We start from the raw sequence: 13,600 nt of genomic DNA on the forward strand, positions 1-13,600 counted from the left end.
CTCACAAACAATTGCTTTTTTTTTTTATGAAGAAGCTCCCAGTTGTGCCTAATGTGTTGCTGTATTATTTTCAATGAATGAAAAATATATAATTTATCCAAAATTTAGAAAGGACATTTTTAAAAACAAATAGTAATAAAAAATATTTCGGGTATTTTTTACGATATTAAAAATCATACAGATGGACAAAGATTAAATTGTATGTGAAAATAATGTAGTTCTGTCGGTAATTTCTTGGGGATTCTCACTCATTAGAAGAAATATTCTTTAAATTTTAGTATAATAGAGAGAATATTTTTATTTCTAATTGGGCTGCAACTTGAGAAAATTGTAGACTAAATTCCTATTGTCGTCCGTCTATCTTTCCTTAATCTCAAGAACGAAGTTAGATATATGGCAGACGAGACCAGATATGGAAACCTTAGGGACAGGAGGCCCCAATTAACTATATGCGAACTTCTGATGAAACCTGAAGTCACATTATTTCAAAAATTTTCCCTGAAAGAAGCTAGATAGATGACCAGCATGATTATTATTAAAGGAAAAGTATGATGTACAGGGGCAAGCCACTACTAATTTGAGGTGGAGAGCATATATTTTAAATTAAATAGATTAAAAATTGTAGCTTGGCATTGTGCCCTTATCACAATAAATAATTGCTCATTGTGCTTAATCTTTTTTAAATCAAAAATATTTCGCATACATTGATGCAGGGGCAGACCCGATTATAGGGGGTCTCATCTCTCTACTCATTAATATTTTCTTCTATATCTGCACCTGTATGTCTGTAAAAAATTGGGCCGAGAGCCTCAAAAGTACTTAAACAATGACGTGTTTGCCGAATATATAGATAACACTTACGCTACCTGTGATACAACACGAAGCCTTAAGAGATCCAGGACTAATCAGTTTTGGATCCTCTTTGTACCCACGATGCCATTATTAAAATTTTAACAACCATAATGGAATAATAACTCTTCTTGAAAAATTTCTTTGTCCCTACTCAGTTTTAAAAAAAGTCATTTTTAATGCATTTATTTTTGTCTTCTTGGCCCCGACCTCTATGGTCCTTGTAACGAATGGGACCTCCTAAATATGTCCTCCTCTATGTAATTATCCCTATATGTTTTATATTCTTTTCTAGTTAAGTTTTGCTGACAGATATGTGGAGCTCTGGTGTTTTGAGACAAACTATCATACATATACTGTGAATAACCTTCCCCTGCAGACCTGCCAACCATTACAGGAATATTAATATATGTAATTAACCTTTATTGATTATTTGATATTTTATTAGAAACGTGTTGTAATAATTTAGTATGCTATTTTTAAACAGCAAAAACTGAAGAACAAAATACACACAAGTTATATTTTTTACCTGAATGTGACAATGATTTTATTTCATTTCTTTTTAATTAAAATAAATTGTCTTTTTTTTTTGCCTTTTGAAAATTTAATGAAGCAATTGCCCCTTTTATACAAAAATTCATATTAAAACACACAAATTTAGGACAAGAAGTTATACATTTGTATGTAAATTACGCAGAGAGACTTGTTCGTGTATTTTTAAACTGGGAAGTTAAATTTGGAGAGATCTAGTAGCACTCAGCACTAGTATAATTTATTTGTGGAATCACATGATACAATAATCTGTACAAATGGAACTTTCCTATCTAACACTAGCTCATATAACTTTGCCCAATAACGAATCTAATAGATAAAGTATTTCCCGGTGCATTTTGATAAACATGTACAGTAATAGGGGTCAGTCAAATAATTTTATCCAGAAAACTGGCTTTTTGCTAAAACACTGAATTTCCAATGAAGTGCTCTAGTGTTTTTAATGAAAGAATGAAGCAGTATGTTCACACCTAACAGATATTCCAGATATACCCAAGTTTATAAAATGATGTTGACAAATACAGTTATCGCTTTATCCTGCAATAATACTGTTTAAGTAAGGATTAATTTGTTTGTGTAACAGCAAGCAAACAAATGCTAATGGTGAGTAACCTCTACATCTTAAAATGATAATAGAATTTGCTTCAATATCTTCCATCTGGAATGTGGGAAATTTAACAACTGACACAAGATGATATAAAAACAGCAAATAAAGGAAATTTATGAATGCAATAACAAGAATATAGATATAAAATTTCTTGTCTGTCTATGCATTTTTTGAAAAATTACTTATATACTAATAATAATAAAATACAAAATGGAATACCAATATTGCAGGTTTATATATTATTGTGAGCATTCTAATCTAATCTAAAAATACTTTGATAACCTACATTTTCAGTTTGAACAAATAAATTATGTGGTGTCAAGTGAACACCACACTAGAAAATCTCACTACAGAACAATGTTTCTCCCTGACAAATTCATATGAATAACAACTGCTATGCATCATTCCATTAGCACCCCAACATTATTAACATTGTTTGCAGTGATGTCATGACAAAGAAGAATGGACTACTAAGGACTGGCCATAATTGCCAGTCCTTAGTAGTCAAGATCAAAGTAGCAGCCTACTGCTCTGGAGAACCCAGGTTCAAATCTGGACGTGTCAATGAATCCCCAGGAATTTTTCAGGGGTGGCCATCTGGATATATTGCATCCTGTTCTTCACCACCCAGCCACCCATTGTGGGTCTGACCAAACCCATAATGGGCTACTAAAAGAAAGGCCCTTTGTGTCCACAGGGCAGAGAGTTAAAAAAAAAAGACAATGTATCATCTTTAGTAATAAATTCTAGTTCTGTTTAGAAACAAATGACTACCATGTTAGTGTTGAGCAGCACACTGGCATGCTGGTCTGGGAATCACTTTGCATGATAGTTGGTCACCTCTATTAGTGATGTGTAGGGCACTGATGACAGAATTGTATGCTCAGGAAATCCTGCATTGATGTGTAGCTTTTCATACAAGGGCTGCAAATAGCCATTTTTCACTAGATAATGTTCAGCCACATATAGATAGGATTTCCTGGGAATGTTTTGCATTATCACACTTCCATGGTCTGCCTGGTGTCCAGTTTTAGTGACAATTGAGGGACCAAATGGGACACCAGTTTCAGGCATCTAGAAATGAGGGATCTGGAGCAACAGTTGCAATCTATAAGGACAAAGCTGTCACCAGAGAGAATACAGTGCTTATATACCTCCAGTCCAACCATATCATTGCACATATCTAGGAAAGAGGGGTCTACGTAAACAATTTTTTTTTTTCAACTCCAATGGACCATAAAACAAAGACAAGTGTAAACATGTGGTGCATTCAAGTTCTAAGGTCCCCCATTTTTTTCTGACAAAATACTTAGAAGTTTCAATTTGTTTGTGTGTCACTTCTCAACATAATTTCCATGCAAACATACATTTTTCACAACATCGATGCCATGACATCATGGCCACTGCAAACACTTCTTTAGAGGGACTGTTTTGACCACTGGAAAATTGCTGACGCTAGGGCAGCACAACTGGAAAATATGCCACTGCAGAGTGTGTCCTTCATCGTTGGAAAAAGACAAAATTGCTAGGAGCAAGGTCAGGTGAGTAGGGAGCATGAGAAACCACTTCAAAGTTGTTTTCATGAAGAAACTCCTGTGTTAACATTGCCTGATGAGCTGGAGCATTGTCTTGATGGAAGAGTACATGTGCAGCCTTTTCCAGCTGTTTTTCTCGCAATGCTGGATGTAATTCATGATGACAACATAATTGCACATGGAACAAGTTGCTACATGCGTGCAATCACGTCAGACTGACTGGTGCTCAGGCATGGATGTTTTGGTTTGTCGTCGCCCTTCTTTGAACTGTTGCACCTACAAACGCACATTTTTCACATCCATGACACCATCACATGTGTCACTCAACTGACAATGAATTTCAGTGGGTGTCACTTCATACAAGTGCAGAAAACAAATGATTACACATTGTTCTTGTTATGAAAACATTGCCACTTTAAGTATCAAAAATACCTCTCACTCAAACTGCTGCTGCTAAAGTTCCATGCGCCATGCGGTGCTACACTCTGTTATGCAACCACAAACAGTGTCTGCTTCTTTAAAAAAAACCACATGTTGCTACCTGTTCTCTTTCCCTAGAAAAAAAAAAAGGAGATCTTACATCTTGAATGCACCTTGTAACAAAACTAATTTATTACCAAAAGTTAGGTACAAACATGGTTACTTTTTGAAATAAATCACCGTGAAGATTGAGGCATTTGTCTATCTTCACGGTGATTATGTCAAAAAGTAACCATGTTTGTACCTAACTTTTGGTAATAAATTCGTTTTGTTATTTACAGTTGTCTTTGTTTTATGAACCATTGGAGGTTGAAAAAAAAACTGCCCTCATAGATATATGCAATGTGGACCCTACAGATACTACAGGTTTCTTTAAATTATACTGTTGTTCTACAAAAAACTCTCTCTTTCTTGTGATATTGTAATCATTTATTACTATCATGATTGCATTTGCAGTAATAAAACTTTATTTGATTCCAACACTCAGTGCATAACTTTTTTTGCACTGAGTGTTGGAACACATATATTGTATACACTTCCATAAGTGTATACAATATATGTAAATATACCTTACTATATCCTTATATCATTTACCATTATATGATGCATTTTAATGTTTGTTTCTATTATTTATACTATTTTTCTGAAAATAGTTTAATCAAACTTACATTGAATATGAGAAAAACTGAAAATTACATTAAATTGGAACAAAAAATACTATTCAAAATTATCATAACTTTCTGAACTCAGAACTTTTCTAAAAGATTTGAAGTTTTTGAGTTCAGAAAAACATTTAAATTTAATTGCATAGAAACTACATTTAAATATGTTATAATTCACAAACGTTTAAAATGATTACAAAATACTATAATTTGTTTTAGTTATGTTAACTTTTATGATTTAACTTCAATATGAGACAAATCATTCATATTAAGATGAAACTATAATAATACACACTTTTATTCTTAAAACTATTATATATACTGTAAATTAGCTGAATAATAAATGTATATAAAAACAATAATTTTTACATCAATTAAATTCAGTAAGGCATAAAAAGAGGCTTAAGGGTCGATTTACACACAACAGTGACGTGCCGGCACAGTGCAGTAAGCATCAATAAATATCACACATAGCCAATCAGAATTTCACGTACGACACTTATATGATTGACAGAATACATATCACGTGTCGTGGATGAAATTCTGATTGGCTGTGTGTGATATTTATCAATGTTTATGCACCAAATGTAAATCTTATAATCATAATCTGAAATAACTGTTTTGAGTTTTGTTATCCAAGGTAGCATTGGTCCACATTACCTCAGATAACTGAAGTTCTACTGTATAAAAAAATTAATTTTTAACCATTTCGAATAAAACAGATAATTTCACTGAAGAGATTCATTCTTAACATTTTGGTCACTTCTCATTCACATATTTCCTACGACAATTTTTTTCTCGCGAAATTCCTTTTTCCATTTCTGAGTTTTCCTTTTTTAATGTCTAATATTTTTTACAAGGTTCGATAATTATTTCTAATTATGTTTCAATTATAACAGTAGCTTTCCTCAAAGTAAGTATCATATTACTAATAGATAAACTCTGGATTTCTCTGAAAGCTACTGGTTCAAAAACACATTTAAAAGTTAATTCAGTCAGTTATATAAATTTATTACACAATACACATAAATGTACAAACTTTCACAATTTTTGACAACACTATGTCTCATGTCTAAAATTGCAGCTGCACACCTTAGAGGTATGAAGGAGTACATGTCAGGAGTTGCAATTTGGCACAGAGTATTTGGTGCCCAAATCACGTGCACATAAAATAAACCAGACTTGTAGGTAGTCAGGGGACCGAGAACCGGGTCAAAAGAAAATACGAAATGCCGAGACTGTTTCTACAAACAGGCACGAGTGCGAGATTTGCTCATGCATTGCTCATGCTCTCCGAGATGGTCTCGTCCCAAAAATGACTTTGCGTTTTACTTGTTACAATTCAAAAGGGTTTCTTCCCTAAACTGCTAAAAAAACAAAGTGGACTTTAAAGAAGATTGGTTTGTTAACAAATACTTAATATTGAAAGATTTTGTTCGAATTTCACTATCCTCTTGAGTTTGTTTAAATTTATCTTTCAATAATAATGTAGTAATGTACCATTATTCTCCAGCAAGGAAAAACTTCCTGTTCTAACAGATAACATCCATGCTAACAAACTCTTAAGAATCCCTCTTTTCATCACTCTTATGCAAAAATACAATCCTCTTAGAATTTATATCTACAAATAGTTTTTTTGTCAATTCTTTTTGGGATCAGTAGTTTGAATTCTTTCTCCTCTTTTCCTGATATGATTCCTTTTTTAAACTGGATAGAGCAACAAAAAGCAGAAAACCATTATATAATTGGAGGTCATACAGATATAAAAATTAAAGATGACTTGATACATTCTTATTGTGGTATTTAAATATGAAATATATTATTGTTTACATACCTATCAATCATCCACATACTTCTTGCCTATTAATAAAGCAAACAATACTTGTTAAATCACTGTTAAATATACATATTTTGCTACATGTCTATTTCTTAAGAATATATCTTTTCATGATATTTGCATTGATATCATCCAAGTCAAGTAATAATCTTTACAAAACTTGGAAGATCTGTTTTTAACACAGGTTTCTATAGTAAACTAATAATTCAAAACTGTTTTATTTCACTATAATACCAAACTTTTCTATACCAAATTAAGAAACCACACAAGTGAAGAATATTAACTTTGTATAGAATACCCAAATTCGATGTCAAAAACATAATATGAAGATTTTTAAAAAAAGACAAAAAGGATTCTGATCTCACATCAGTGGCGTAGCAAGTGGGTGTATCATGCACCGGGTGCCACTCGCAGAGGGGCACCCAAATGGTCTCCAAGACAAACTATATGTGTTTCTGGAGGGGGGAGAGGGGTGCCAGTTATGTTTGCTGCACCACTGTCTCACATTAAAACTTATTTGCAAATTTTATACTTTAATAACTTGAAATTAAAATAAAATTACATAACCTTAAAGTTCATTTAAATATTTTACAACATACAATAATGAAATATCTTCATCATGATGAAGTTTAACTTTTTGTTTCAAAATTAATTGAGGTCAAGTTTTAAAGTCTTAGAAATACATTTGCTTCAATTTATATCCTAACAAAATCTAGATTCAAAATTTTAAAATTTAATCATTGATATATCCGTAAACATACCAATGTTTAAATTAACATAAAATAAATTGTTTTTTAAATCTGAATTATAAGAAAAAATATGATTAAAAAATACTTCTATATATTAATTATATCATTGCAGTTTAATTAGAATGTCATATTATTCTTAACGAAACAAATAGCGACGTCCGCTTTAGTAGCATTCTTATTTGGATAGTCATTCTCTGACGCTCGTAGATAATTACTTATTAGGTCAATCTGATGATGTCGATTGCTTTTTTTCTAATTCTGCCTACATTATTTTGCAGCGTGGATACATTAGCATAGTTTCAATGCAAAGGTAATTTTCATATTTAGTGCAAAAGTTTTCAAAATAATTATTTTGCATCAATAATATAGCATTGGCAATCAGAGATCATACAATCTGTTATCCCCATCTTTTAACTTAAGTAATTAATTTTAGATATTTATATTTTGCAGAAATATTGATTATAGATCAAACTTTAATATCCAGTAAGGGACAATTTACAACTTTTTTTTAAAAATCACTTTAAATAGCTGTTTGGTTCTAAACAAAATACAGTAATTCTAAAGTAAAAACATTACATTCTGCTTAAGTAGTCAAATTCAATTTATGATTTATAAAATATTGATTCAAATTTACAAAATTATAATAATAATCAGCCATATTATAACAATCATTTGTAAATTCATCCAGTGATGAGCAGGTTTATAAGTAGCATATATCTGTGTTTGTATCATGTATGCATGCATATGTTTGTATGTTCAGTATGCACATACTTTTATGAATATTTATTGGAAAGATTAAGAGAAAACACACATTTATTTTATAATATTAATATGCAATAAATATTGAAAAAGTTGCATATCTTATTACACAGTATTTCAAGATAAAATGTAATTCTGCTTTTAAGCCATTATGGTTAATGTTACCTTAGGTGCCAAGATGGCGGCTGGTCTCTGATTCCAGCAAGGAAACAGTGAGACGCACGTTCTAACCTAACCTATTCTAATACATTACCATAATTATTAGCAACCAAATTATTAGAATAGGTTAGGTTAGATTAGGTTAGGTTAGAACGTGCATCCCACTGTTTCCTTGCTGGAATCAGAGACGAGCCGCCATCTTGGCACCTAAGGTAACATTAACCTTATTAGAAATAATAATTTGTTACAAAGACAAATTTTAAGAATTTTAATATGTATATAATGTAAAGTGATTTTTACATTGTTTATCTTTGAAATGTTTATTTTAAACAAAACTGTATGAATTTTATAAACAAAAAAAAAATATTTGAAGATTACATTCTTATTACATAATTGAGTAAATATCACAACCACAACCGGAATAAATTGCATTCACCATTTTATGTAAAAATCTATTAAATGTTAATTTAAATCAAGATTCCATAACTTTAAATTCAAATCATCCAATAAGAATCCACCAAACCTTTTCAAAATTTTGAAATTGATTACATTTCGAAATTATCAATTAAGACAAACTATTTCTACCAAAAATTTACATTAAATTAGAAAATTACTTCAAATTTCATAATTATTTATAACCTTAACACACAAATACAAATAACTGTTGAATCATTTACCTGTAATAAAAGAAAAGAAAAGAAAAAAAAATTACAAACCAATTCGAAAATAGCGCTTACACGTGACCACCACATGTTAACACGAAGACGATGGCGCTGCGCCTTAATCTCCGCTTACGTCACACCCATCCTCGTCTCATTGGTACATCACCGAAGAGCTCCACCTGGAGATTCCGTATTCAAAGACTAATTTAAAAATTTATAAAACTAGAAATTTAATTTAAAAAACATCAAAAATTATGTCAAAATATTTAAAAATTTTATTTCCTATGATAATATTTTAAAAAATTTATAGTTTACTCGCCGAAAACTTTAGTATTGTGGCGCGGTAATCGAGGGTTTACCTGTAATCCCTTTCGGCGCTCGTTGGAGCTATCGTGTGTTGGTGTTTACAATAGTCAACGCAGTGATGGAAGCGGCGGACTGACGTGTGCAACGGTGCTGCGACTCTTTCACGTTCTACTCGCAACTTCCGTGCCTTATGCAGTTTCTATTACGATAAGTTATCATATTTGACGGATAATTATGTTTAGGGATTACTCACTTAACGTAAAATAGAAACTTTAGGACCTAAAACGGAACTTTTCTCTCCCCCATTACCGCTGATATGTTAAAATGTGCGCTTGCCGCCTGGAGATGCAGCCAACTTCTACAAACAGAACGAATCTTTACAGTGATCTTGAAGAATATTTAACGGAGATGGAAGAGAGAAGTGGTTTTAACGGTTCTTCTGCCGATAGCGAAGACGTTTACGTTCAATTGGCCCAAAAAGAAAACGATCTCATACTCGCCGCTGAACTTGGTAAAGCTCTTTTAGAAAGAAATGACGATCTCAGTCGGGCCAACGAGAGACTTTCCGAAGAATACTCCCATAAATTAGAGGTAAATTCTTAATTTTATATAGTTAAAAAATCTTATATTTTACCGTTATGCACTCTAAATTACACTTGTGACGTTTGACTGCGTTAAGTCCCGTAAAACTCAATTATACACCTTTAAAAAAATGATATAGGCCTATATTTATGTTTACAAAACTTTTCTCGAGTACAAAAGTCAATTTATTTTTTTACCGTGAAGAACAGAGAAACGGATTCCACACTTATGCCCTTAAATTACACTGATTAAGTTAAGATTCCCTTTAAAAAATGCACATTTTTAAGTTATATTATTTCTTGACAATTTAGTCTGGAATACCTCATAGAAAACAACCTAAATAGGTCTATAAAAGTTCTGTTGAGTCGTAAATAATATATTTTACTTAATAATTTAGTTAAATTACCTTAATAAAATGTTTACCGTGGAAAACGATGAAAGTTTTGTTTATCCCAAACAAGTTTTTCCCCCCTTTTTGTAGGGATACTTCCAAATATCTTTACGGTTGTTTGATCGTTAACAAAAATTACCGCTACGTAGAATTTTTTCTTAATGATTTATTCGGTTGATCGTCCCTTCTAATATCCCATAATTTGAATATCAGCATGTACATAAAAAAAAAATCCATACAATTTTGCATAAATATGGATATTCGATTAAAGAAAAATCGATAGATCGGGTTTGAAGTAAGGAAAAAAAAAATGGGCGAGATATAACTTAAATACACGTAATTTAATAAAATTCTTCTAAATCTTATAACTACAGCGCTATAAGAATTAAGAGAGATGTAACTGTAACATCTGTTATTTGGCTTTTAATTGTAACTGTACCTCTAGAATTATTACGTGTATGTCCTTTTACACAATTACAAATGAACGTAAACGTTATCGAGACGTTTGCGTGTTTCATAACGAATTTAAAAGTTATGATGACTCTTAAATACAGCGCCTTGTTTAGTAAAGAAGCTATCTGCGTGACGTAATAATTGAGAATCCCTGCGGTACCTCTAATGTGAAGTAGGTAGAGGGTAATTTTACCTGGAAGGCTAATACACTTTAAATCGCCTCCCGATAGAATATTTTCTCGTAGTAGAAATTTGAATAGATAAACGTAAGATACGATCTTCTAAAATCCGGATTATTGAAACCCTATAAAAAAAAACAAAAGAAATTCAAGTGGCAAAGGTCCAAATTATTCAATGACCCCCTCATAATCGCTGGCGTTAAAAGTGTTTAGGGATGACACGACAGTGTTTTTCTATAGTTTCCAACGTCGTTTTAAATCGATCTACGTTAAAATATATATAAGTACGGAGCCGTTTCGCAGAATATTACTGAGACGACCTTCACAAATTATCGATTGTTGGTCTGTAAAAGTTAATTGTCTCTCCCCCCTTTTTTTGTTACTAAACCGCTAAAATCGGAGTTGTTACAAGTTGTGACATTGAAGGATAGTGCGAAAATTAATTTTATTTTTATTATTATTATTATATATATTTTAAAATATTTTATATATTTTGAACCTTTACAAAACCCTCCTCTTGTGTAATTTTATACTGTGTTATCGTTGTATGAATTAGATAAAAATTGATAAAGTTACAACATTATTTTTTAGTCTATTTATACGTTTTAAGTTTACAAATTTTTCTTGAAAAATTAGAAAATAAAATAATTGAATTTTTAGTAAATATATTTAATAATAATTGTGTTAATATCTAATATTTAAATCTTTATTTAATATATTTTTATCCGAATTTTTAATCATGTGTTGCAAATATTAAAAATTGTGGTTTGTTTCTGTAATAAATGCACAATGACTTTCTCTTTTCCGTGTTTTTTAACGTTAAAAATATAAAATACTAGTGTTTTTATAGTGTTTGAACACATAAATTTTCTAGTTCAGTGTGTAGCTTGTGTATAAAACAATATAACTCTGTTAAGACGAGTGAGTTTTGTAGTGTGTTTTTTTTTTTTTTTTTAATTTAGTGCTTAAATATGCAAATTTTCTATGTGTTGAAAGATTTACTATTCAAACTCACACAGTTTTCTAGTGTTATATATAAATTTAAACACAGATTAAGTGTTTAAATTGCAGCTTTTTAGTGTTTTTGAAGTGTAAATAAAAATTTATTGCTTTAACACGTAATTTTGTCATAATATAGCATAGAATATGGTTAGTAATTTAACATTCGAATACCGTCTTTCACTATGACGTGATGTCAGAAAAATCCAGTACATAAGCACGTAAAGTTTCTATTGTAAAGCATCCAGTAGAGTCGTAATTATAAGTTAAAAATAACCGGTAAAATATGAGAAATTCTCTGCAATTTTATTATTTATCTTAAGTTAAGTTCGTTAATAACTTTGGTACATTATTATATTGTTAAAAACTTGAAATTATTTTTATTAAGTACCGTAAATAACTGAATAGTCACGTTAGATACGAGGCAAATTCATACGTATACCAAGTCTCAAGTCATATTAATCAAATGACTTCGAGCAATTTCAGTAATTAATTTGATTAAAAATATAAATTGTACTTGACAGTTTAACATGAATAATTTGTGAACTACTTTCTATTGAAGCTGGCGCTTCGCTGATTATTAGATCTTATCGTCTTTCTATGGTTTACTTATGGTAATGGATGAAGAACGTTGATCTATAGAAGAAAGGTTATTATGAAAGCGGATCAAACAATTCTTTACTACAAAATTAATCAACATATGAAGAAACTTTTTCTCATACGAGATTTGTATGGCGTCATTTCCTGTTTAACGAAACCATGCGTTAAACAGGTAGCACTAGTAACAACAATCAGATAAGTTTATTAATGAAAAGTATGGCAAACAAGACGAAAAATTGTTCAAATATACTCTAAACAAAAGAAAATTTGCATATAATCTATACGATTAGTTTCGCTTCTATACAAAACATTAAAAAAATGCATTACTAATCAGGGTGTCCCAATATGATAATGATAAGTTTAGAGTAATCACATCATATCCAAATGTGTCATGTATCAAGGAAGTCATCTACCTCGATAGATGCATAATATGGTTGGAAATCCCTGTCAAATTTCGAAAAGTTTATATAAAATATGAATTAATTTGTCTATTGTCTAACAATTAATGATTAGATTAAGCATGAGTTCATTTTGCGATAACAGGTCGTTACAGTATGAATTATAGTAGACTAGTACATAACGATATAGCGTATAAAGTCGTAAAATTTTATATCACATACAGATTTTCTGAAGAGAACTTCAGAAAAAATGAATCGTACAAGTCATACAATCTCAAGAACAAACATCCTTGTTTTGTATTTGTAATTCTCATCGTTCAAGTTACTTTAAATGTTGTAACTAACATTACTTGTATGCAAATTTGGCAATTTTAGAAATGACGACGACATTCTTTCCCCATTAATAATCACCGGTATGTTTATGTTTCCGCTATATTTTTGAACTAAAGAATCATTTGGCATCGTTAAATTTGGATCAAATCGGATTTAGGTATTTTCCAATTGTCGTAATTATCATATTTATCGAATCGAGATGATGACTCAGTTATAAGTGAATCATTTTATTTTATCTGTTTAAATCCTCAGTAAATCGTCATTGCAGAGGAGATAATTTATATATATATATATATATATATACAAGTCTAGTTTATTCAACGAGACAAGTAATGCAACAATATAAGAAAGTCCAATTGTCTTATATTGTTCCATACGCGATGACATGTTTGACACAATTGTGCAGTCAAACACGAAGCCAACTTGGTGCAACGATTAAAAAATAAATAAAAAGAACAGATATTTAGTACAACAATTTTTATACCTCTCCGTAGCCTTTCATTATAAG

The 13,600-nt window shown here is 30.9% G+C and overlaps 1 protein-coding gene across 1 annotated transcript in view; it reads left to right on the top strand.

The window, feature by feature from the left end:
* Positions 1–9,270: 9,270 nt before the first annotated feature.
* The window catches only part of LOC136980147 (bicaudal D-related protein homolog), a 33,129-nt gene continuing 28,799 nt past the window's right edge, over positions 9,271–13,600 (top strand). Inside the window, exon 1 of the mRNA XM_067276189.1 lies at positions 9,271–9,748. Within this exon, the coding sequence (XP_067132290.1) occupies positions 9,482–9,748 (267 nt within the window). The 5' untranslated portion in view covers positions 9,271–9,481. The remainder of the gene's footprint in view (positions 9,749–13,600) is intronic.

The sequence above is a fragment of the Centruroides vittatus genome, unplaced genomic scaffold (genome assembly GCF_030686945.1).
Source record: "Centruroides vittatus isolate TY-2023 unplaced genomic scaffold, ASM3068694v2 contig_680, whole genome shotgun sequence".
NCBI lineage: Eukaryota > Metazoa > Arthropoda > Arachnida > Scorpiones > Buthidae > Centruroides > Centruroides vittatus.